The sequence below is a fragment of the Ovis canadensis genome, chromosome 11 (assembly GCF_042477335.2).
Source record: "Ovis canadensis isolate MfBH-ARS-UI-01 breed Bighorn chromosome 11, ARS-UI_OviCan_v2, whole genome shotgun sequence".
NCBI lineage: Eukaryota > Metazoa > Chordata > Mammalia > Artiodactyla > Bovidae > Ovis > Ovis canadensis.
In genome coordinates, this window is record NC_091255.1 from 19539535 (window position 1) to 19566384 (window position 26850).

The 26850-nt window shown below is 36.7% G+C and overlaps 1 protein-coding gene and 1 non-coding gene across 4 annotated transcripts in view; both read left to right on the plus strand.

The window, feature by feature from the left end:
- INTS2 (integrator complex subunit 2) overlaps positions 1-26850 on the plus strand; it is a 57574-nt gene that overhangs the window by 6450 nt on the left and 24274 nt on the right. For 2 of the 3 annotated variants that reach the window (XM_069602683.1, XM_069602684.1), the window contains exons 6-16: positions 684-814; positions 1046-1219; positions 3825-4051; positions 5728-5853; positions 10262-10333; positions 10421-10535; positions 12482-12550; positions 13859-13993; positions 15143-15319; positions 16375-16483; positions 26377-26481. In XM_069602683.1, coding sequence (XP_069458784.1) covers positions 684-814; positions 1046-1219; positions 3825-4051; positions 5728-5853; positions 10262-10333; positions 10421-10535; positions 12482-12550; positions 13859-13993; positions 15143-15319; positions 16375-16483; positions 26377-26481 — 1440 coding nt within the window. The remainder of the gene's footprint in view (positions 1-683; positions 815-1045; positions 1220-3824; positions 4052-5727; positions 5854-10261; positions 10334-10420; positions 10536-12481; positions 12551-13858; positions 13994-15142; positions 15320-16374; positions 16484-26376; positions 26482-26850) is intronic. The other variant, XM_069602685.1, reaches the window with a different exon arrangement.
- TRNAR-CCU (transfer RNA arginine (anticodon CCU)) lies at positions 8747-8819 on the plus strand. Its single transcript has one exon. It is a non-coding gene; the product is annotated as a tRNA-Arg (tRNA).

Sequence of the window (26850 nt, forward strand, 5' to 3'; positions counted from 1 at the left end):
TTCATAATTTCTGGCTTTGTGACTCATTCTTTGTGTGATCTCCATCAAGGTACTTAACTTCTTACTTGTAAAATGGAAGTATTAATATTATTTTCTTTTTGTTTCTAAGAAATTTACTGACTATTCCATGAAGGTTTAGGTTGGCATTTTCTGTTAGCTCTTTGAAGATGTTAAGCCTCTTGGCTGTGGTCATTTTTATCTCTGTTCCTCTGTATATTTCTTTTTTCTCTCTGGCTACTTTTATTTATTCATTTTTTTAACCCTTTCTGGCTACTTTTAAGATTTTTTCTTCATCACTGGTTTTCAGAGATTGGATTATTATATATCTTGTTACGATTTTGTGTTTCTCCTGCTTGGGTTTCACCGATTTTCTAGGTTTATAGTTTTCATCAAATTTGGAAAAATGTCTTTAAATGTATGTTTGTCTTTCGTTCCCTTTCTCTTTCTGAGACTCTAATTACAAGTATGTTGAACTACTTGATGTTCCATGGATCACTTCATTTTTGAGACTCTCTTCACTGTGCTGGATTTTAACCAGTTTCTGTTGCTATGCTTTCAAGTTTCCTGATCCTTTCCTTCTGTAATATCTAGTTTGTGTAAATGAATGATTCTCAAGGCTGAAAACATTGATTCTGACATCTTACTTAAAAAGCTTAAAGTAACAGAGGCTACTAAATGTTCAGTTTGTAGGGGCCTGATCAAAAATGGAGAACGACAAGATGAAGAGAGTCTTGGAGGAAGGCGGAGGACGGATGCTTTACGCTTCTTATGTAAAATGAATCCTTCTCAGGCCCTGAAGGTCCGAGGCATGGTGGTAAGAGATCTTGCTATTTTTATGAGACCAAAGCCTTTATATTAGGACCAGGAACTTTTTTTTTGAATCTTGCAGAGATTTGGAATTATATACCAGATATATTACCTTTTTCTCTAGACTTTTGTGCTTTGTGCTGTGTCTTTCCCTAAACTTTAGATGCTTCAGATTCTGGATAATCCTGGCCCTTCTCCTTATGATACTGAGTTCAGTTTGTTTTCTTTGCTTTGTTAGGTGGAAGAATGTCACTTGCCAGGTCTCGGAGTGGCTTTGACATTGGATCATACTAAAAACGAAGCTAGTGAAGATGGAGTGAGTGACTTGGTTTGTTTTGTTAGTGGTTTGCTTCTTGGAACAAATGCGAAAGTCCGGACCTGGTTTGGAACTTTTATCCGAAATGGACAGCAGGTGAGGGAGAAATATGTGTTTAGGCCAAGGATCAAGCTATGTTAGTAGTTAGTAAAGGAGAAAGAAACACTTTTAGAATGATGCCATTAGGCCAGTGGCTCTCAGACTTCTTAGTCTCAGGACTTCCTGAGATTTTACAATAAATCATTGAGGACACAAAGCGCTTTTGTGTTGGCCGTTATCTGTTATTTACCATACTAGAATTGAAAACTGAAATTTTTGAAATATTTATTTAATTCACTTAAAAATAAGCCTAATCTTATTAAATGTGACAACCTTTTTTAATAGAAAATTAATTTTTTTGCAAAAGAAAAGTTTACCGAGAAGAGTGATATCATTGTACTTTTTTGCAAATCTCTTTAACATCTGGCTTAATAGAAGCCTTCAGAAAAGCTGCGCTATATACTTGTGGGAAAATAAGTAAAAAAAGGTCTATAATGTTGAGATATTCTGACTTTCTGGACCCCCTGGAAGTATTGGTCATCTCCAGGTTTCTGGGTCAGACACACAAGAACTGCTATATTAGATCATCACCGTAAGTTGTTATTGTAGTCTATGGTTCATATATATGTACACACATGTGTAAATTGTTGTGGTAAAATATATATAACATAAAACTTACCATTTGAATCCTTGTCTGAGTGCACAGTTCAGTGGCATTAATTACATTTACTGTACTCTGCAGCCATCACCACTGTTGATTTTCAGAACTCTTTCATCATCTGAAGAAACTCTACCAATTAAGCAATAATTTCCCATTCCCCCTTCCTCCCAGTGTTGGGTAATCTCTCTCCTACTTTCTGTGTCTATGAATTTGCCCATTCTACATGCCTCGTGAACGTGGAATCATACAGTATTTCTCATTTTGCGTTTGGCTTCTTTTTACTTGGCACAGGGTTTTCAGGGTTCATGCATGTTATGGCAAGTGTCAGAATTTCCCTCCTTTCTAAGCCTAATATTGTATTGTGTGTATCTGCTACATGTATCCCTTTGTTATGAATATATATTATATTTTACAAGAGGTTTTAACTTGCGAAACATTGTACTTTTTTGAAAACATCTCATGATGACTGAATAGAGTTCTGTCCCTACACAGGAACTAATGCAGAATCACAGTAGCAGGTGTACTGCTTAGATCCTTCGGCAGTCTGTTTCTTTATGCCGTTAATTCACCATACTTTTCTTTATCCAAGTTCTTCTTTACTTAGAATCCATTTGAAAACTGATTTTAAATTTTGCAAGAGGTGGACATCTTTTGTGTACCTTGTGTATTTCAGGCACTGTGCTAAGCTCTTGGTACAAGCCTCTCGTTTGTAATTGTTCTTTGTGTCTAATATTGTTATTAAAACAAATTTTACCATATTTTACTCTGAAACTCTCTAAAAATAACAACTTTTCCTGAGCCCTTTGTGGTTTAGAAATGCTTTCATATTTATCATCTTTGTTAGTTCATTCATCTCACAGATATTGAGTGCTTGCTGTATGTCAGCCATAAGAAGTCAGGCCCTCCTGAGTACGAGATGACTAGATGTTGTCCCTGCCTGAAGAGCTGTGGGGGTGACAGGCTTGTAAACTCCTAACTCCAGCAGTCCTGGGAATTAAATATTATTAATAAAACATTAGTTTCCTTCTCATTTAAGGAAATTGGGGCTCAGAGAGGTTAACTTATGTATCTAAACACACATAGTTGGATAATAGCAGGGCTGTTGTTTAAATCCAAGCCCTTCTGTCTGGATTTAAATCCAAGCCCCAGATCTGAGCACTTTGTACTTAAGACTCCACTAGTCTTTATGTGTTTGAAAGCATCATTTACATGATATTTTACATTTCAAATCATCATTTATTTAGTGTGTTCTGTACAACCTGTCCAAATTAGGGTGAATAGTGTTAGTGTTAGTTGATGAGTTGTGTCTGACTTTTTGCAACTCCATGGACTGTAGCCTGCCAGGCCTCTGTTCAAGGGTTTCCCAGGCAAGAATACTGGAGTGGGAAGCCATTCTCTTCTCCACAGAATCTTCCCGACCCAGGGATTGAATCTGGGTCTCTTGCATTGCAGGCAGATTCTTTATTGTCTAAGCCACCAGGGGAGCCAAGGGTAAGTAGAGTATTCGTCAAATGAACCAGTGAGTTTGTGCGATGGATTAAAATTATATTCTGCAGTTATGACAGCCTCCTTAAATGGATCAGGGCTTCCCTGATAGCTCAGTTGGTAAAGAATCCATCTGCAATGCAAGAGACACTGGTTCAGTTCATGGGTTGGGAATATCCACCGGAGAAGGGATAGGCTACCCACTCCAGGATTCTTGGGCTTCCCTTGTGGCTCAGCTGGTAAAGAATCTGCATGCAGTATGGGAGACCTGGGTTCGGTCCCTGGGTTGGGAAGATCCCCTGGAGAAGGGAAAAGCTATCCACTCCAATATTCTGGGCTGGAGAATTCCATGGACTGTATAGTCTATGGGGTCGCAAAGAATCGGACATGACTGAGCTACTTTCACTTTCAAATGGATCATTTACAGGTGTCTAACTGTAGAGTTTTGTTTGAACTTCCTTTTGACTTAGTAAGTTCTCCCTGCTTTCTTCCTTTTGTGGTCCATATTTCCTACAGAGAAAAAGAGAGACCAGTAGTTCTGTCCTTTGGCAAATGAGAAGGCAGCTTCTTCTGGAGTTGATGGGCATTCTTCCCACAGTAAGAAGTACCCGCATTGCGGAAGAAGCTGATGTGGAGATGGAGCCCAATGTGTCTGTGTATTCGGGGCTGAAAGAAGAGCATGTTGTGAAAGCCAGTGCACTCTTACGTCTGTACTGTGCTTTGATGGGGATCGCTGGACTCAAGTATTCAATAATTTGATCTTTTACCTTTTTGTCATTTTACTTTCTTGTTTCTAATCCCAAGAAAGTGAGCCATAGGCCCTTTATTCAGAGGATCTGGGTTTTCTGTCGGGCTCAGGTAGTAAGTTGACCTATGTCAAGAAGAAAGTCCCAAGGCAGAACTTTCCTAGTTGGGATGTATTGCATCTGTTTTTGTCTGATTGTAAATAGAATTGTATAAATATGGGAGGAGGCAGAGCAGTTTAAAAAACCTATGACTTGCCCACAGCTTGACATGATGGTATGAATGATCTGAGAGGGATCCTTCATGTAAGCCATACAGCTAGCTGAAGTAAATCTGTCCTGTTTCCTTTTGCAACTGAGATCTTAGATTGTTCAAAGTTGATCTGTAATTACTTAGCACAAGATTTCTTAGACACAGTACTATTTCTTGATTAATGTCCTCAACTGTTATACATATAGTCCTCACTTTTCATGACCCCGACACATATGAGTTTCAGTTAACATACTTTAGTCAAATAACACTGCTCCCTCAACAAGTAATGTATCAGTTGCCGTGAGTCATTTGCCATGTTCTTATTTATTATCATTAACCAAAGTACAAAGTTTTACTGAAAACTTTTAAGCCACATGTCACTATATGGAGGCGCATTGTGATTAGTGACCAGCCATAGGATTTCTTTTAAAATCTGTTGGCAACTGGTCCATAGACAACAAACAGACAGCAGACAGACAGCAAAGTTGGGTAGTAGTGCCGCCCCCTCATCTCTCTGAATAAACCCATGTGGTATTTTGCAAAATCGAATAATTGAAAGAGGGAACTGGCCAATAACAATGAACGTGTAGCAAAGAAAAAGTGGTTAACAGCAGAAGTGACATTTGAACCAAACATAAATAGAAGCAATAGTTGACTGAGAATGTTGACGTTTGAGAGACCCTAGGTATGATAGCCAGATGGATTTCGTGAAGGGGAACTTGAGGGAAGTCATCGGGACCAAAAGGATGAAGACCTCCAGAAGACTGATGCTGGCAAAAATGTTTGCATTATAGGAACTCAGATATTTCATGATTGAGAGTACACAGGATGAAATGTTGGAAGCTGATCCAGACTTAGAAGGGAAGGGTATGATAATTCATCAAGGCCTAGAGAAGATGCTCACTCTATAATTTATACAATGAGAAAATGGCAAGGGCTGTTTAAAACTACCCTTGATAAATCTTATAAAGACAACACTGGAGAATTCCTGATGTTTCTAATATATTCAATTATAGAATGCTATATAAATATTAGTTTAACTGTTTTAAAAAGTTTCCTTAGGCATTATAACCAACAGAGTTTGTAATGTCTTGACAGAAATTTTAAAGGTAATGGAACGATTGTAATTTTCCCCACTGATTATTAAGACCATGATGCAGTTTCAGCTTGCATGGTTATTTTTGTGGTCGCACACTACCATGCAAAGTGAGAACTACCTGTATTTGTGTCTGAGGAAGAGCACTGGTTGCAAACTCAGCAGTTTTGCTTTTGACATCTTAAGATATTAAAGATTTTATAAATAGTGAGGTATCATTCCAAAGCTTAGGATTTGTATCTGAAAGGTTGAACTGTTGAGAAGTCCCCTCTTCTTCCTTCTCTCCACTGAAAAAAACTAAAACCTAATAGTGGATTCCTTTTTTAGACCAACTGAGGAAGAAGCTGAGCAATTACTGCAGTTGATGACCAGCCGTCCTCCTGCGACACCGGCTGGGGTTCGCTTCGTTTCACTCTCCTTTTGTATGCTGCTGGCCTTTTCTACTCTTGTCAGGTACCCAACTGTATACTTGTTCTATTTTCCCAAGGTCTGCTTTTGTTTATTTATTAAAACAATATGCAGAATTAACTAACTTACTGCAAAAGTGATCTAGGTATGGACATTGCTTTATCATTTAATAGAAAGGTATTAATAGCATCTCCTGTATGCCGGTTCTTTTGTTTGTCTTTATCAAAGTTTCATATACATATATTTAAGGGATTCAAAGTAGCTCTTCAAGATTTGAGACAAATGGTAGTCCTGATTCCCTTTTGCCCTGTTTTTCACTTCCCTAGAGGCGGCAGCTTTCAGTTCTTTTAGGTGATTCTTTCGGTTTTGACTCCCACATCTTTATTACTGTTTATATTTGCTACATCCTGATTTTTTTGTTTTAGGAGTATTTGTTAATGTCCCACTATGAGAATGAGAAATTAGTTCTCCTTCTCTCTGTCCTCAACCTTCTCTGTGTCCTTCGTATCTCTCCATTCTCCCTGTACATGTTATTATTATTTTGCTTTGATCAATACATTATTGTTTAAGTTACACTCTTGGGAGCTCAGCCAAGTAGATGATTACTTTTCTTTTGCAAAACTGGTTTTTCCATTAAGAATTGTCCTGTTTTGCTTTTGTTCTTTGTTTTTCATTTGCTTGGTGTTTTATGTACTTAGGTTAATGCAGTTTCAAACTCTCTGCCAGTCTAACCCTCCTCTCAAGATGTTCAGGCTCATTAGTTATTCCATTGGTTTCATTTTCATGAGGCAGTCTGTCCTGAAGCGTTTTGACCCCCTTGCATCTGAACTGGTTGCCTCTGCCCCGGATATACAGCTCTTATCCTGGAATTGCGTTTCACTCTTATTCTGGGGACTCGCTTTAACTCTTCTTTTTTGGGTCTCCTATTTCCCGCATCTTGTCTCCATCTTTTTTCATTTGCTCCCTCATTTTGCTTCTTTAGAGTGGATGTGTAGGAGGTAAATTATTTAGATTAATTAAATTATTTAGATTATTAAATTATTTAGGCTATTTCTGAAAATGTCTTTATTCTACTTTAACACTTGGTTGATAGTTTGATGGGGTATAGCGTTCTAAGTTGGAAATAATTTCCTTTGAGAATTTTGGAAGTCTTGCTGTATTGTCTTCTAACTTCCAGTGTTACCATTGAGGAATCTGGTAATATTCTGATTCCTGGTCCTTATTGGTGGCTTGTTTTTTTAAAATATGGGAACATGAAGGATTAACTTTTTGTTCCTAGGGTTTTGAAATTTTTTGGTGATGTGCTTTTGTATGGGTCTGTTTTTGTCCTTTCTCCTAGGTATTTCTACCTTTTCAACCTGGGAACTCACATTGTTCAGTTCTAGGAAATTTCTGTGAACGGATTTGCCTTTCACATTGGTTTCTCTGAAACCTCCTCTTGTTTTGATATTGGGCTTCCTGTAGTGATTATCTTATTATCTTATTCTTTCTTACTTTCCTTATCTTTGTTTTGTTCTGCTTTTTAAAAAAACAGCATTATTGAGACAGTTTCAGTTCAGTTCAGTTGCTCAGTCGTGTCCAACTCTTTGCAACCCCTTGAGCGCCAGGCCTCCCTGTCGAATACCAACTCCTGGAGCCCACCCAAACTCATGTCCATTGAGTCGGTGATGCCATCCAACCATCTCATCCTCTGTCATCCCCTTCTCCTGCCCTCAGTCTTTCCCAGCATCAGGGTCTTTTCAAATGAGTCAGCTCTTTGCATCAGGTGGCCAAAGTACTGGAGTTTCAGCTTTGACATCAGACCTTCCAATGAACACCCAGTACTGATCTCCTTTAGGAGACAGTTTACATACCATAAAATCCACCCAGTTTAAAGTGTACAATTTAATAGTTTTTAGTATATTTACAAGGTAGTACAGCCATTACCACAGTACAATTTTAGAACATTTCAATCACTTCACAAAGATACTGCTCATATTACCTTTTAGGATTTTTTTCTCAACCTTGTCTTCTATTTAGTTTTTAACTTCTAAGAGCTCATTTTTATTCTTATTTCTTCTTTATAGTGTCTGATGCTTCATGGTGGCATGGTTTCTCTGATATTACCCATAATGATTGAAGGGGTCTTATTTGTACTGTTTCTTTTCTCTAAGTTTCTTTTTTTCTGCCTTTTTCTTTTTTTGGTGTCTGTTTTTCTCAGAGGTTTAATAATGCTTGATAATTCATATTTAAGATTAGACTAAAAGGCAAATTAGAACTTCTGAACGCATAGATGAGAAGCACTTGGGCTTTTCAGAGTCTTGGAGAAGACCATTTTCTTGCCTGAGAGCGAAGGCCTAAGAAGAAATCCATAAGTGAAGTTAAAAAGTGAGGGTTAAGGACTGGGAGATCTCAGCCTGCACTGTGGTTGTTCACTTAATTCTTCTACTTTCCAGAAGGCGCTGCAGAAAGCCCTGGTTGTCCTTCAGTTCAGAGACACCCTCTTTTCCCTTATCCAGAGAATCAATCTTGTTTCCTCTCTGCTGGGGGATGGCAGAGTGGAGGGTTGGTCTGGAAGTCCACTGCTCATCCAGACTGTCTATGTTTGGTCTCCGTCTTCTTTCGCACTCCCCAGACCGCCTGGAGGTGCCGGTTCCTGAGCCCTTCGGGGATTCTGTGGTGTAAGTGGTAGACGGGCTCTCCTTCCTGCTAGTGTAGTGTGCTGCTTCCTTGGTCTGCTGAGTCAGTTACTCCTCCTGCTCCTCACTGGCGCCAGCTTTCCAGTGTCTTGTGGTATTGTCCTTCATTATCATCCTGTGCATTTATGTGTTTTAAGAAAATCCCTTTAATGTAATTTGAATGGTGTGTTTTAGGAATGTGTGAAACTAAGTACATGAAATGAAGTGTTTTCTCTTTACCTGGAGTAATTTCTTGTTTTAAAAAGTTTATTTTTGGGACTTCCCTGGTGGTCCAGTGGCTAAGACTCTGTGCTCCTAATGCAGGGGGCCCAGGTTCGATCCCTGGTCGGGGAACTAGATCCCACATGCCACAACTAAGATCCTCTGTGGCCAAAGAAATAAATAAAATTTTTAAAAAGTTTATTTTAATGAAGTATAGTCAGTTTACCGTGTTGTGTTAGTTGCTGGTATACAGCAGAGTGATTCAGTTATACACATATATTACCTAAAGTTATATACTTATATATATAAAGTTATATACTTTATATATAAAGTTATATTCACTTATATATTACCTAAGTTATATACTTTATATATAAAGTTATACACTTATTTATTACCTAAAATATAAATATTTACTTTATATTTTATAGGTAGGACAGCTAAAGTACAAGATTATTTAAATTTCTTATTCAAGGTCAGACTAATAGTAATTGGCAGAGATGAGATTCCCACTCAGGTCTGGCAGACTCTAAAGGCTGAAATCTTTCTATTACATAACATTGTCTTGTATAAGTGGAGTAATTTATGTATGGTTGAGCATGACCTTTTAAATTTTCTTAGTTTTGGGTATCAGGCTTTGTGGTTGTTTTTTTTTTTTTTTTTTTGTGGTTGGTTTTTATTTTTGCTGCTTATACTGCAGTGAAGTAGAAGAGTGAAGTCACTCAGTCGTGTCCGATTCTTTGCGACCCCATAGACTGTAGCCTACCAGGCTCCTCTGTCCATGGGATTTTCGAGGCAGTAGTACTGGAGTGGATTGCCATTTCCTTCTCCAGGGGATCTTCCCAACCCAGGGCTCGAACCCGGGTCTCCCGCATTGTAGACAGACGCTTTACTGTCTGAGCCACCAGGGAAAAGGATCAATGGACATTACTATTACAGATCAAAATCAACTTGTACATTTCAACCTAAACCTAGGAATTTGCTTTAAACAAGTCAGTGTTCATGTATTTCTAAAACCATTTGTCATATATGGTTAGCCCCTGGCTGTCTCTTTTTACTTTTTCGAATAGTGATCACTTATTTCCCTCTAATATTGAGTTCTGCTCAAAATGCCCCTACAAACTAAATTTCATTTGGTCTGATTTCTGTCCTCATACTCAGTTTGTGAGTTTTTAATGATTAAGTTTCAACACTATAGATTTTTTTCTATAGGAAATAAGTATTGGCTGTTAGTATATACGTTCTTCTAACATTTTAATCCCAAGGAACCTTTGTTTTTCTAAGGAATGTGAGGAAGTTTATTCTGTCCAACCTGCAATAGTAGTAACTGAGACTTTGAGAGGGTTTGGCTATTCATATAAATGGAGAAAATTTATGTTTCTCTGTTCTTCTCTAGAACTACTACATATCTCAATGATAATTAATGGCCAATTCAACAAGCAATTAATTTGAGGAAAAAATAATTTGAGGAAAAAATAATTTGCACCAAAGATAATTCCAGAATGCTTTTTTATTCTTATGCTAGTATATCTGATTTAGACCAGTGACTTCTGATATTTTTTCTATATTACCAGTACTCCTGAACAGGAGCAGCTCATGGTAGTGTGGCTAAGCTGGATGATCAAAGAAGAAGCTTACTTTGAAAGGTAAGATGACTTCATTTGTATCAGATAACTGAGTAAGTTTGCTTATCCTTCCTTTGGAAATTCACATTTTCTTTTCTGTTTCAACAGTACTTCAGGCGTCTCTGCTTCTTTCGGAGAGATGTTATTATTGGTTGCTATGTACTTTCATAGCAACCAGCTCAGTGCTATCATTGACTTGGTCTGTTCCACTTTGGGAATGAAGGTAATTTCCTCTTATTTTCTTTCTAAAGAAGATGTTTCTAAGCTGGACATTTTCTTATAATGTTAAGTAAATAGGTTCTTTTCATTTTGAAGTAATTTTAGTTGTATAATAGTTTGAAACTTTATCAGGAGCTCTCTAAAAAAAGTACATTATGTAAACATTATTTATTAGAATAATAGATGTTCTATGTAGAAAACTTAGAAAACACAGTAAAGAAGGGAAAGCTATAATTCCCTGTTCAGAGATATCAAGTACTATTAATAGTCTGGTATCTGTTCTTTCTTTAAATTGATAGATAGATAGATAGATAGATAGATAGTGGTTTTAATGAACTTACCAATATACAATGAGAACTTCCTCATATCAATAAATATTCTAATACAACATAATTTTCAGTGGCTGCATTGTAGTTATTGTGTGGACTGATCGTGACATTTTTAATGGTTCCTTTATTTGCCATGTAGATTTTTCTAATTTCTGAATAATGCTTAGATGAATATCCTATATATGTAAATATACATACAGACATCCATACATGTATATTTTCAAACACTTTTTGGATTTCTTCTTTAGGATAAAGTTATAGAAAGCAGTACTAAGTAAAAGTATGGTGATGTGAAGATATTTAATGAATATTGTCAGATTATTTTCCAGAAAGATTATACCAGTTTAACTGTTCTCATTAGTGAATGAGAGTGGATATTTTCCTAACTTCGTGATCACTGGGCATCACCCATCACCCATCACTGGGCATTACCATTCTTTTTAATCTTTGCAAATTTGATGAAAAATGGTCTTACTTATTTTGCATTTCTTTGATTACTAGTTATTATTTTTTATTGTTATAGTTTATATAGAGTTTTTTTGGTTACTTTTAAACAATCTATGTGTTTTAGTTGGTTTATTTCATTTATAAAAGGCTTATTGATGTCCCAGTTTTTCTATAGGGATTTTTATTGATTTATTTTTCCTTTTACTGATTAAGAAGTACTCTTTATATATAAATGATATGCTGTTATGCCTTGTATATCATATTTCATTGATTCAAGACACACACTTTACCATATATTGAAACTTGGATTCATTTTATAGTTGATGCATAATGTTAGTGTGATAGTGTTTGCCCTCTTTATTTACTTGAAAAGCTACTATTAAATCAGTGGTGCATATTATAATCCTTATTGTCTTAAAGATGGAGAAGTATAATATGTTGCAGATGGTTTTTCCCAGTCTTTTCTGCCATGTGAAAATTATTATTTTCTATGTGTGTAATATATTAAGTATTTCTTTTGTACTTCTTATTTTGTTATTATGCTTAGAAGTGCTTTTCTTTCCTCAGTTTAATAGAAATGGTCACCTATATTTTCTTCTAGTGTTTTTGTGGCCTTGTGTTTTACATTTAAATCTTTAATACCTTTGGAGTTAATATGGGGTATGATGTCATATGCAAATCTTTATTTGTATTATCCAGAAAGAGAGCTATCCCACCTCCATTTATTAAATAATCCACTTCTTCCCACTGACTTAAAATGCAATAATAATATGTTTACTGAGTACTTAAAAATTTTTTTTATTTATTTGGCTGTACCATATCTTGTGGTATGTGAGATCTAGTTTCCTGATCGAACCTAGGCCCCTTGCATTGGGAGCTCAGAGTCTAGCCACTGGATCATAAGGGAAGTCCCACTAAGTACTTTCATATTTGGTTCCTGAGGAAAAACACATTTTAGTGTTAGGTTTGAGAAGCTACTTCTGAAACAGAGTATTTGAACATTAATTTTATATATTAAGTAAAATTGTGCTTCATATATTTTATTTTCACCTGCTGTTGAAATCTTTTGGTTGCTTTATTTTGTTTTTTTTTTTTTTGTAGAAAAGAGCCTTTCTTTTCTTTGTTTTTTATTGGAATATAATCGCTTTACAGTGTTGTGTTTTGGTTGTTTTAGATTGTAATTAAGCCAAGCTCCTTGAGCAGGATGAAGACTGTCTTCACACAGGAAATTTTTACTGAGCAGGTACTTCTTTTAACTATTATCTTAGGTATTTCTTTAACTTTATTTATAACATCCCTTGTGAGAAAACTTGTATATGTTTCAGTTTAAGAGAATAATATAGTCTTTGTGTTCCTTTTTAGTTTCCAGTGATGATTTATGTAATCTTTGAAACTTCTATAAAGAAAAATCCTATTTCAAATTTGTTTTCAAAGCTATTTACTACATAGAAAAGCATGTGCTAAGTAAATTTGCTTATTTTGGAGACTTTGAGTAGATACCTAAGAATGTAGTCTTGGATACTGTTGACAGGGGTCTCACATGGGGTGAAAGTGTTAGGGGCTCAGTTGTGTCTGACTCTTTGCCAACCCATGCGCTGTAGCCTATCAGGCTTCTCTGTCCATGGAATTCTCCAGGCAAGAATATGAGAATGAGTAGCCATTCTCTTCTCCAGAGGAATCTTCCTGATCCAGGGATCAAACCTGATCTCCTGCACTGCAGGCAGATTCTTTACCATAAGCGACCAGGGAAGTTTACTGACAATTGGGATTGTTTGGAGAAAAATAACAGATCTGTTTAAACCTTTCAGCTATAAGGTGCCGTGTCTAACTAGGTTATAAGCTAGAGTCTAAATTCCTTATTCTTGTATTAATTTGTTCTTATTTGGTCTCAGCACTTTTGTCCATGGGTAATCCTAATGATATTTTATTTTTTCAATGATGGAAACTATTTTTTTTTCCTTTTTTTAAAAAAATTAAACTATAGATAATCTACAATATTATGTTAGTTTCAGATATACAACAAAGTGATTTGGTTATGCATATATATGTATATATTTGTATTCTTATTTATTTTTTAATTGAAGGATAGTTACAGAATTGTGTTGGTTTCTGCCAAACATCAACATGAATCAGCCATGTGTATACATATGTCCCCTCTCTCTTTCAAGATTCTTTTCTATTACAGTTTATTATAATATAGTAAATGTAGTTCTCTGTGCTATATGGTAAATCCTTGTTGTTTGTCTGTTTTATATATTATAGTCATTGAGCCCAGATTTTATGATTCCAAATTTTACATATTTTTAAACTTTAACCCTTGGCAATGTATCTGTGTTTAGAAGTAAATTTTTTAAAATTAGAGAACTTTACAAATCCCTAGATGTGTGATGCCACCTCATCACTCAAAATAATGAAATCATGTCATGATTGGTTTTCGCTCCTGCCAAAGGACCACATTAGTGCTGACAGTGCACCTGGCTACATCTCCCTCTTTCAGAGTAATTTTGTATCTGGCTCTGTCACATGGATTGCTGTTATGTTTCCCTTTTAGGTTGTCACAGCTCATGCAGTTCGAGTCCCTGTCACCAGCAACCTGAGTGCCAACATTACTGGGTTTTTGCCTATTCATTGCATTTATCAGCTGCTGAGGAGTCGTTCCTTCACCAAACACAAAGTATCAATAAAAGTATGATCTTACATTTATTCTTCAAGCTAAAATCTGAGTTAATGCTTTTTTCCCAGTTCTATTTGAGTTTATAGACCTTTATTGTGGATTTTGTATGTGAAATGTTTTTAGTTACTCATCACTTATATAGTTATGGTAATTAGACTCTTAATTTCAGATTTTTAAAACAGTATAACTGTTCAGTTATTTACAAAATGTACAATAGTACTAATTCCTTTAAAATTCTCAATGATATTTAGCAATTTCATTAAACTTTAGTAAGAAACTGCCATTCTTTATACTCGGTTTTGTTTACCAAACTGAGAAGGTTGCTGGTTAGCCATGACCAGTATTTGTAATCCATTTGTCACACGGACTTCTAACATTAAGCTTGCACATATTTTGATATGTTTTCAATTTGTTATATGGTTGGCTATAGCAAACAGGTCCTCTAAAGAAAAGGCTTAACCCACAGGAGGTTAAAACAGAAAAAAATTTGTTTGAACCCTTTCTAAGAGGCTATTTTATTTGTAAAGAACCCTGAACAATATATGCATTGCTATATCACATTTGATTGTCTTTGTTTTTATGATGTAGTGAAGTTATTTTCCATCTTGATTGTATCTTCTGCTTTTTATATTTTTTGCAAGTGAAGTAGAGAAGAATTAAGAGTCCAAATGCACCCCCAGTGTTTTCTTGGCCTGTATTTGTGCAGATAGTTAATCTCCCATATGTGGTTGTCAAAGCCACCTTCTTAATCTGTCTGAGGCTTGTGAGAAACTATTCCTCTCCCTAAATGCCTTTCTGCTGTGGGGTCTTTTACAGCAGCATATATGGTGCTCTAAACATAGATACAAAAAAGGACTTGACAGTGTTTTTCCCACTACTGAAAAACCATTAGATTAAAAACCCGAAGTCCAAACTCTAAACTCAAGCTGTCATTTTTAGGTTTATCTTCCATGGAACAATATTCTCAATTTTAGGAAAGAAAAACTGTTTCCATTTTTAAATCAAAGGCAATTATGAAATTGGATGATATTATTTAGCAACTGCTAAAAGTTAATAGTGAGTTTTACTTTTTCATAAATCATGTAAAATTGTATGTGCTTGTAAAATTTTGATTGGTTTTTCTTATTGCCATAATTTAGTGCTTGTCACCTTCTTTTCTAGGACTGGATTTATAGACAGCTCTGTGAAACCTCCATTCCACTCCATCCTCAATTACTTCCTCTGATTGATGTGTACATAAATTCTATACTTACTCCTGCATCTAAATCTAATCCAGAAGCCACAAATCAGCCAGTTACAGAACAGGAGATACTCAATATTTTCCAAGGAGTCATTGGGGTAAAATACTGTTGGTTTTTTTTTTTAAACATATATTAATTCATTTTTCTTTTATTCTTTACACTTACTCCACATTTTTTCCCAGATTATTAGAGGAGAACCACTTCTAGGTGGTTCTGAATTTAAAATGGTATTCAGTTTTTTAGATCACTTATGAATATTAGAAGAATGGTATTCCATGTAGTTTGTTGATTAGACACTTTTTGAAGAATTCTTTCAAAAGCTCCATTTTAAAGTTTAAGGAGTCTCCTGGAGGTTGTGTGTTTAACAAAGGATTATGTGACATTTCAACACATTAAACCAGCTTCCTGAGAATTTAAGATATACCTAGATTATTTATGGAAAATTTGGAGTAAATCTTTTTTTCTCCAAATATACTTAAGTGTACAGTATCTTTTTTTTTAGGAATTATTTTCTTCATGGTAATTTCAGATAATACTTGAGATTCCTGTAAATGTTAACTTTTTTCAGAAGCAGCCCTATCTTAAAAACTATGAGGTCGCTCAGTCGTGTCTGACTCTTTGTGACCCCATGGACTGTAGCCTACAAGGCTCCTCCATTCATGGGATTTTTCAGGCAAGAGTGATGGAGTAGGTTGCCATTTCCTTTTCCAGGGGATCTTCCCGACCCAGGAATCAAAACCAGGTCTCCCGCATTGTAGGCAGACACTTTACAGTCTGAGCCACCAGGGAAGTTTAAAGACCATTAAGCATGTTGCTTTTATCTCTCAAGCCATCTCAAATTTAACTTAAACTTCACATTGTCACTTTGAGTTTAATGTGAAGACAGCAACATTTCTCCCAATTTCTTTAAGCTTGGGAGTAGCAACACCGAATAATCTATTTTTACTATCATTTTTACTATCCAAAAGTACTCATTGGAACTTCCCTGGTGGTCCAGTGGTTTAGACTCTGTGCTGCCAATGCAGGGGACAGGGTTCTCCTGGTTGGAGAACTAAGATCCCACATACTGCCTGTTGTGGCCAAAGGGGGGGAAAAAAAAAAGCACTCATGAAATTTAACAGTATTTTAAAGTGTTTATAATATTACCTCCAGGGTGACAACATCCGCCTTAATCAGCGTTTCAGTATCACAGCACAGCTCTTGGTGCTTTATTATATTCTGTCTTATGAAGAAGCTCTCCTAGCAAATGCCAAGGCTTTGGGTAAGTTGTGCAGAGGACAGTGTTTCTAGTGGTAGTTCATCCTGTTTGCTTATATTTTGTTACTTTCCAGGCTGGTATTGGAGAGAATAAGGTCAGATACTCCAACAAGCTCCAGCATCTTTCTGCAGTCTTTGCAGTGTTAGCTTTTCATACTCTGGTGCATAAGTACATGCACGTGTGGACATATAATCACTCCGGAAGGCTCAGCGCTCCTTTTAGCAGGCTGAATTAATGATTAACTGAATTGTGTGTATTCTAACAATTTTAGTGACCTTATTGACTAAAGGTAAGTTAAGACATAAACCTGTTGGTACTGAAATAGATTTTTTTGCTTGATTTCAACCTTTTTCCTATTTTTCCTTCCATGAATATGAAGAGTAACAGTCTAATCAAAGCAGTAGGAAAAAAAACCAACAGGAGGGTTTCCTTTGCCATTAATGTTATCATTGAACTTAGGTACTTTGTATAATATCAGAAGGTCAGATTTAGTATAGATAATATTAGTACAAAGTAGTATGTTTTCCTCTGTGTGAAAAAGAAAATTCACCTGTATTTTGGCTTGCTAAATGTAAGGCTGAAGGCAGACAGAGAAGGAGGTGGTAGAGGATGAGATGGTTAGATAGCATCACCGTCTCAATGGACGTGAAATTGAGCAAACTCCGGGAGGTAGTAGAGAACAGAGGAGCCTGGTGTTCTGCAGTCCACGGAGTTGTGAAGAGTCAGACATGATTAGTGACTGAACAGCAACAACAGCAAATGTATGTAGTTCCATATTCAAAGCAAAAAGTGTCCTTAAAACGTAATAGGCGTGGTAAAGATGATCTTATTTGCAAAACAGGAACAGAGACACACAGACGTCGAGAACAAACATATGGACACCAAGGGGGTAAAGAAGGGTGCTGGGAAGAACTGGGAGGTTGGGATTGACACGTTCACACTACTGACACTGTGTATAAGACAGATGACTGTGAGAACCTGCTGTACAGCACAGGGAACTCGACTCAGTGCTCTGTGGTGACCTAAACGGGAGAGAAATCCAGAAAAGAGGAGATACACGTGTACCAACAGTTGATTCACTTTGAACAGTAGAAACTAACACGACATTGTAAGGCAACTATACTCCAAGAAAAATGGAATTAAAAAAATGTTGCAGGCATTGAGTATTATAATGCCAGGAGAATTCTTTTAAGGGATTGTATTTCGTCATGGCTGAGTGATTTTACTTTTCAAAAGCTATAAATTAAAGTTAGTTTTCAGTGTGTGGCCGATGAGTTTCTTTCATTTATATGGAGTATTGTGTTTTAAATATACTGTGAATTTCTCAGCAGCTTTTTTTTCCTGACAACATTTGTTAGGGATATACAAATGATATCCCACAACTATAATTATAGTCTTTGTCATTTGAGGGACAAGATGGGCTAATAATAAGCATTAAGTAATAGTCTCCCACTTGTATCCACATGTAATGAATTCTGTTAAGGGATATGACACTTGTGATTTAATAGATGCTAGAGGAATGAGTTACAAGGAGGTATTCTGGGGAGAACTCAGACCGTGGATACTGAAGTAGGGGACCAAGATACACTCTTAGTTTTTATTTAAATTAATGTCTAGCAAAGAAATAATATAAGAAAGTACAGAGACTAGTATAGTCCACTTTCATGTATACACCATGCAGAATTAGCAAATCACTCAGAATTTTTAAGACTGGAAGAATCTTTAAAGATAATGACATGCTCAGTTCAACCCTGTGTTCAGATGAAGCTTCTGTTCTTTATGCAATAGTCTGATGGATCTTAATTGGAAAGTTAAGAATTTCAGGTTTGGTGTACAGTTTAGTCTTTGAAAGGAACTGGGAGATTGTAGAAAAGTTACTAGGTTTTTCTTGGTCTTCCCTGGTGGCTCTGCAGTAAAGAATCTGCCTGCAATGTAGGAGAGGTAGGTTTGATTCCTGGGTCAGAAAGATTCCCTGGAGAAGGAAATGGCAACCCACTCCAGTATTCTTGCTTGAGAAATCCCATGGACAGAGGAGCCTTGTGGGCTGTTGGTCCATGGCATTGCAAGAGTCGGACACAACTTAGCCACTGAACAACAAAATGATTAGGTTTTTCCAAGATTATAGAACAGATGGTGGCTTGGACTGGTAGCAGTGTATATATATATTGAAGGTAGAGCTGAGAGGTTTTGCTGATGAATTCATTAGATTTGAGAGACAGGAGCCAAGGTTGATGTGGAGGCTTTGGTCTGAGCTAGACAATGGCTATCTACTGAAATTAATGGCAGGTTTGTGGGCAGTCAGGACCTGGTTTGGGACATACTAAGTTTGAGATGTCTGATGAAGTGGGGATGTTTTGAAAATAATTGTAAAAACTGGCCTGAAATTAAGATGAGATAAACCTGGATTGAAGCATTGAGATTCTCCAGCATATGTATGATATTTATAATCATGATATTAAGTAGGATAACCAAGGGAGAAGGTGTGGAAGGAGACTAAGGGGGCTGTGATGTTCTGCATGCCAAGAGAAGAATGTTTCAGAGGAGAGTGAGATCACTTGTGTCAAAGGATGGTGATTGATCAAGTAAGGTTAGGACTTAGGCTCAGCTAATGATCAGGTTTAGCTTACTAGAGGTCCTTTGACCTTTAACCTTTACAGGACCTTACAGGTCCTTTATTTTTTTTATTTCCTCAGAATTAAAGCCTGATTTTAGTAAATTCAAAAGCAAATTAGAGGAGATAATACTAAACACAGTGAATACAGACAGTTCTTTTGAAAAGTTGTAAAGAGAAGGAGGGAAATGAATATGGTAATTGGAGAGGAAAATGAGGTCAAGAGAGGACTTTTTATTTTTTTTTTAAGGTGAAAGAGTTAAGAGAATGTTGTATGCTGTTGGGAGTAATCTAGTAGAGGGAAGCTTTACGAGAGAATCCCTAGAGAGATGTCCTTGCTAGGTGAGAGGAAACCGGGTGTGGAAGACAGACGGAGGGATTGAGCTTTCCTTGGAGAATTTTTTCCCATAGTTGAAGAAAATTTTTTTTTCTAGCCCAATTTCTTAGTCCAAAGGAATAAGTTAACTGCAGAATATGTCATAACATGAGAGAAGTTTTCTCTTCCACAGCCAAAAATGATGAGTATTCCGCCTCAAATTTATTCCTACCTATGAAGTTGTGTTGTTTCAGTACCTTGCTAACTGGTCTGTGTTTTTGGGCTTTATAATAAACATCATTAGCAGGCACCAGGTAGCTGTTGAAGCTCAAATACAGAATTCCAACATCTGAGATAGAGCCAAGTATTAGAATATCATAGTCATTAAAAAAAAGTGTTTTATACATACATTTTTTTCACATATGCATATTTTTGATTTGTTTAAAAATATTTGTAATACAAGTGCATATATTGTGTGTTTAGTCACTCAGTCATGTCCGACTCGTTGCAACCCCGTAGACTGTAGCCCGCCAGGCTCCTCTATCCATGGGATTCTCCAGGCAAGGATACTGGAGTGGGTAGTTGTTCCCTTCTCCCAGGGATCTTCCCAACCCAGGGATCAAACCTGGGTCTTCTGCATTGCAGTTAAATACTGTATTGATCTAAAAGAACATGTGTAAGAAATAGCATAATAAATCCCTTGTACTATCCCTTTAGTAATACCCCATTAAAATATGAGCATTGCCGTTGTATTTTCAGTTTTTATACTTAAAAAATGTTTCCTGTTTATTATATCTGAAAATTTTATTACTAGGTAAAAGTTTATTTTTGTGTGCTTTAAAAAAATTTTGATTTTATATTGGAGTATAGTTGATTAAACTAAAGGGCTTCCCTGATGGTTCAGATGGTAAAGAATCTGCCTGCAATGCAGGAGACACGGGTTTAATCCCTGGGTTGAGAGGCTCCCCTGGAGAAGGGAATGGCTGCCCACACCAGTATTCTTTCCTGGAGAATCCCATGGACTGATTAGCCCAATGGGCTACAGTCCATGGGGTCACAAAGACTTGAATGTGACTGAGAGGCTAACATTTTCATTTTCTGTTCATAGTTGATTACAAATGAGGTGCTAGTTTCAGGTGTACAGCTGAGGGATTCAGTTATACGCTTACAGGTATTACAGAACATTGAGCTGAGTTCCCTGTGCTATACTTAGGTCCTTGTTGGTTATTTATTTTAAATATTTATTGAGCATTTTAAATACAGAAGTTATATTTACATATTTTTGCGTTAAAACCAGTGCTAATGAATACTGAACATGTTTTATCAGCTTTACCTGTTTATCTGCTCCTACGGCAGCCAATGGGATGCTAAACACAGTCTCACACTTAAGTAGCTTACTTGCTTAACTCTGTCCCTTAATATCATTTATTTTGTTTTTTAAAAATATTTATTTATTTTATTTTTGGCTGTGCTGGGTCTTCATTGCTGCACGCCAGCTTTCTCTAGCTCTGGCAAGCAGGGACTGCTCTTTGTTACAGTCCATGGAATTCTCCAGGCAAGAATACTGGAGTGGGTAGTCTTTCCCTTCTCCAGGGGATCTTCCCAACCCAAGAATCAAACTGGGCTCTCCTACATTGCAGGCAGATTCTTTACCAACTGAGCTATCAGGGAAGCCTATTTAAAGTATAAGAAAATGAAAGTGAAAGTGAAGTCGCTCAGTCGTGTCTGACTCTTTGCGACCCCGTGAACTGTAGCCCACCAGGCTTCTCCCTCCTTGGGATTCTCCAGACAAGACTACTGGAGTGGGTTGCCATTTCCTTCTCCAGGGGAGCTTCCCGACCCAGCGATTGAACCCAGGTCTCCCGCGTTGCAGGCAGACGCTTTAACCTCTGAGCCACCAGGGAAGCCCTATTTAAAGTATATTTGCTTTATTTTTGGCTGTGCTGGGTCTTCATTGCTGCACACCCACTGTCTCTAGCTTGGAAAGCAGGGACTGCTCCTTGTTGGGGTGCATGGGCTTCCCATTGTGGCGGCTTCTCATGCGGCGGGGCGCAGTCTCTCAGGCCTGTGGGCTCAGTCGTTGTGGCTCCCGGGCTCTAGAGCACAGGCTCGATAGGTTGCGGTGCATGGGCTTAGTTGCTCCGGGGCATGTGGAATCTTCCCGGATCAGGGATTGAACCCATGCCTCCTGCATTGTCAGGTGGATTCTTTACCACTCAGCCACCAGGGAAGCCCTTTATCTTCATTTAAAAACAAGCTCTGGCTGCTTTTTCTGCTTCTGTCCTGTTTGATATGAAATTTCCTTTGTCATCAGCAGAACAAGACCTATCCTGTGATACTTGGGAAACTGTAATGTTCAGTGGCTCTAAATTCCTGCACTTGAAGTTTTTCTTTGCACTTGATAGTTAATTATTGTCTTCCCAGAAGAAAGTTAACTCCACCTGCCTCTTTCAAAATGTAGAAACCTTTAAGCAGACACTGACAGATGTTGTTTCTTGGCAGCTTGAAGTTTCAGTAAAATCGAGTTTGACCAAGAAAGGTTCTAACAGTCATATGATCGTCCTGTGGAGTAAAAGTATAAGAATTGTAAACTTATTTCATTATTTACCTAATTGCTTACCTATCTTACTTAATGCAAAAGAACTGCTTTTTAAAATAAAAATATTTATTAAAAGAGTGTTTTACTGAAGAAAATTGAGGAAGTGAGAAAAGTACAAAGACCAGAGTATAAGCCACCCATAATTCTACTGCCCAGAGATAATCACCACAGAATTTTGCTAGGAAAAAAAACCCTTCAGCTTTGCACGTGTGATAACCTTCATAAAGTTTGGAATCATAAGTTTTTAATCTACCCTTTTTACTTAAGACTACACTGTAAGCATTTGGCCTATTATAGTACATTTTTTGAAACATGATTTTTAATAGCTGTATAATATTTCTTCATAAATGTGTACCATTACTGAAAAAACACCTTATCATTGGAGATTGTTTCTACATTTTGCCATTATAGAGACTGGCAGAATGAATATTCTTAGCGCTAACTCTGTATGCAGATATAATTATTTATTTCTTTAGGACAGAACTACTAAACCAAAGATTTTTAAATTCCAGTATTTAAAAAATGAGTTGCCATACTGTTTTCCAGATAGTTTTCACCATTATAGACATTTTGTAGAAGACATGTGTATGCATTTGTGTACGATGTGGGTACCAATTTTTTTGCGTTCACAATGATAGCAGTTGGGTGTTATCATTTGGTTATGGTGTATTTTGATTATAGAATTCTGTGGAGAGGAGACTCTCTGAAAGTAAGGTACTAACATTATATGACTAATCACTTACATTTTCTTTTAGGACATTATTTCATTTTTAAAATATACATATGCCTTTAATTAATTTATGTATGCCTACCTCCCAGCAGTAAAAGCCCTGAGTCCTAACTACTGGACCACCAGGGAATTCCCTGAAATATTTTTTTCTTTTAAAATTATTAAAATGTAAGATTCATGAAGTTATCAAGTATGGGATACAGACTGGCTTCCCAGGTGGCCCAGTGGTAAAGAATCTGCCTGCCCATACAGGAGACACAAGAGACGTGGCTTCAGTCTTTGGGTGGGAAAGATCCCCTGGGGAGAGGGCATGGCAACCCTCTCCAGTACTCTTGCCTGGAGAATCCCATGGACAGACAAGCCTGGCAGGCTACAATCCGTGGGGTCGCAAAGAGTCAGGCACGACTGAGCACACATACCTGGATACAGCTTCAATTAACATTTTTTTTCATTTTATGCATTTATTTATTTATATTTGGTTGTGCTGAGTCTTCTTTGCTGCATGGGCTTTTCTCTTGTTGTGATGAGCAGGGGCTACTCTGTAGTTGCAGTGTGAGGGTTTCTCCCTGTTACGGCTCCTCTTATTGTGGAGCATGGGGCTCCAGGGGACTTGGGTTCAGTAGTGTGCACAGGCCTAGTTGCTCCGTGGTGTGTGTGATCTTCCTGGATCGGGGGTCAAACCCTTGTCTCCTGCACTGACAGGTAGATTCTTTACCATTGAGCCACCAGGGAAGCCCCTAGTTGTTGTTATTGTTGTTTTTAAATAATTGGTTACTTGTCAATGTCACAAAGCGAATAATCTACCATTTTCCTATTAATTTGGAAAGTTGCTCTGATGTATATTGAAGTTTTATTACAAACCTATGTCTGATTTTTTTTTTTCTGTTAGGCATTTCCAGTCCCTTTCACAATTATTGTTCTTGTTCAATATTTTTGTCCATTTTCACATATATAATCTTGCACATGAACTCTTAAGATTTTGTCAAATTCCATAGAAGAAAATTATATTTTGATTTTGGTTAGAATTATGTTATGCTAGAAATTAATTTAGAGAGAATTTACATCTTTATAATAAAAGTCTTTCCAGCTAGGAATATGAAATATTTTTTTAAAAACTTATTTTGGGTCAGCTGTGCAGCTTGCAAGATCATAGTTCCCTAACCCGGAATCAAACCCATCTTCCCAGCAGTAAAAGCCCTGAGTCCTAACCACTGGACTGCCAGGGAATTCCCTGAAATAACTTTTCCTTTAAATTATTAAAATGTAAGATTCATGAAGGCCAATTTTTATCTTTTTTTGCTATTGTGTCATTGAGTCAGACAGGACTGAGTGACTTTCACTTACTCACTTACTCATTTAGAATATTACTTGATACAGAGTAATCACTTAATACATGTTTTAAATGTGTGAATTTGTTCAAATTATTTTTTTTATGTCAATTAAACTTTGTATAGACTTTGTATAATTTTTTCTTAAGTTATTGCTAGTTACAAGGAAGGTATAGACGTTTACTTTGGGTTAGTCAGGCTCTGAATTTCTTAGAGTACCATTTTAAAAAAACTTATCAAGGGAATACTTTTTCAGCAGTTATTGAGATAATTTGGTCTATTTATATAATTTGTTGTATACTTGATATCTATATTTCTGGTGTGGGTCCTACTTGCTCTGGGCATATTATTCTTTTAGCATGGTGCTAGATTTGATTTTTCTTTTTTTTCTAATATGATTTTTTTTCCATCTGTGTTTACGCAAGTGAAATAGGCCTTTTTTCTCTTCACTTCTTTTTATCCTGGCTTTAGTTTACACTAATTTCATAAGTGAATTCGTTTTCCATAGGAATGTTTTAAGGATTAAAATGTTAACAAAAGCTAAGGGCAATGTAACTTTTGTTTCTGATTGTTACTGGTCTATAGAAATGCAAGAGATTTTTGTGTATTTAATTTTATATCTTGCAACCCTACTGAATTTATTAGTTTTCACAGTATTTTTTCCTTTTTTCTTTTCTTTTCTTAATTCTTGTTACCTTGATGGAACTTTGATGTCCAGAAAAGCTTCCTCAGCCACTCTTTCACCAGCCAACTCTACTTCATTCTTTAGGAAATTATTTGGAGAAGGAAATGGCAACCCACTCTGGTACTCTTGCTTGGAAAATCCCATGGACAGAGGAGCCTGGTAGGCTACAGTCCATGGGGTTGCACAGAGTCGGACACGACTGAGCGCCTTCGCTTTCTTTCATTTCGGTTGAGGCACAAAGCCATACACCGTAAGGTGTTCCTTGAATGTTGGCCCCTCATCTTACTATGGAAGCCCCAAGTATTCTTTCACCTCAGCATTTGCATGAGAGTCATTTACACATTTATGGGCTGAAATATTTGTCATTTTTTACCACTTTTTTTTTTTTTTTTAGTTCTAACAGTTTTTTGATAGACTCTTGAAGATTTTCTATATAATGCCGTATCTACAAATAGTGGCAGTTTTACTTCTTCCTTTCCAGTTTGGATAGTGTTGGAACCAGAATTTGATTGTACTGGAAGCTATGTTTTCTTAAACCGTGTTTTGAGATACATTCTTACCCAGTTCATAAAAGATTGGTGTGGAAAACTGGGATGCTAATTCACTGACTTGCAAGGAGTATCATGTCTAATCAAGAGGTGTATTGTATATTTAGACGATGATTCTCAACCTTTATTGCACTCATATACTTCTTAACGTCAATCAATAAAAATTTGTTGAGCTTTACATTATGTGGTTTGTATTTGGAAAAGAATAAGTATATTAAATATAGTTTTTTAAACTATGGACAGCCTGGTTGAGATGCTCATAAGTTCTGTTGTACATGCAAAGCAGCTTGGAATAAGATAAGGGTGTCAGGCACATAGCATATGGTGGAGATGAGACAGACAGTGTTGATTGGCAAGGACCTTTACCCTGGGGATCTGGAAATCCATGAATCCAGATATTTGAGCATGGATCCAGAGACACATGATCTGGCCAAATCTGAATTTAAATAAGAAGACTGTGGCACCAGTGTGAAGGATGGTTCGAAAAGAAAAGGAATTGGAGTCTGGAAAATTGAAAATTGAACCATAATAATTATTTAAATAAATGATGAGTAGGTATTGAATTAGGATAGCAGAAAAAGAATAGAAATTAAGGTGGATTTGCTTTAAGAAAAAAAAGATGGACTTGTTAGTTGAAGGTAGAAGTTACAAGAGAAGAAAGTCATTCCTATAGAGTCAGTCACCACTAATAGCTAATATGATTAAGGCTGTTGGCATCGTGAAGCTTGAAGCCATGTGGTCATGACTGCGTTTGTCTTCCTAATTAGGTTTGGGGGAGTTTCTCTTCTATTTTTTTAAGAGTAGGGCGCTTCTGCAGGTGGCTTCTCTCACTCATGATTTTCCTTCCTGCTGGTTTCAGTTTCAGGGCATTTTCCAGATCTTGCCCTGAACTATGTATGTTCTTGCTCGTCATATGTATTCACTGCTTTGGTAGTGACTGTCCATCTTTTATAAGCTATATTCACAGATTAAGTGAACTAAGAGTAATTTAACGTTGTGTTTGTTCCCATTTGTGTTGAAGGTTAAGATTTATGTTGTTTCTGACATTATATCTTAAATTTCTTATTTTTGACTGGCAGCTGCCATGCAAAGAAAACCCAAATCATATTCATCTTCTTTAATGGATCAGATTCCTATCAAATTCCTTATTCGACAGGCTCAAGGACTTCAGCAGGAGTTGGGAGGTATTTGTTTTGTTTGCTTTTTACTGGTAATGTTTATTGGTAAAAAATACCTACTTTTTTTAAAATTTAATTTTTATTTTTTTTTTAGCACCAAAACATTTTGTATTGGGGTATAGCCAGTTAACAATGTGATATTTTCATTTGAACAGTGAAGAGATTCAGCCATACATACGCATGTGTCCATTCTCCCCTGAATGCCCCTCCCATCCAGGCTGGCATATAACATTGAGCAGAGTTCCATGTGTTATACAATAGGTAAAAAATACCTACTGTATGTAAGGTTATAAAGTGTAATAGGTGCTCAAAGCTAAACATTCAATTTAAGAGTGAATTTCTCTTTACTTTCCTCGGTATCTTACTCCCTGAAAA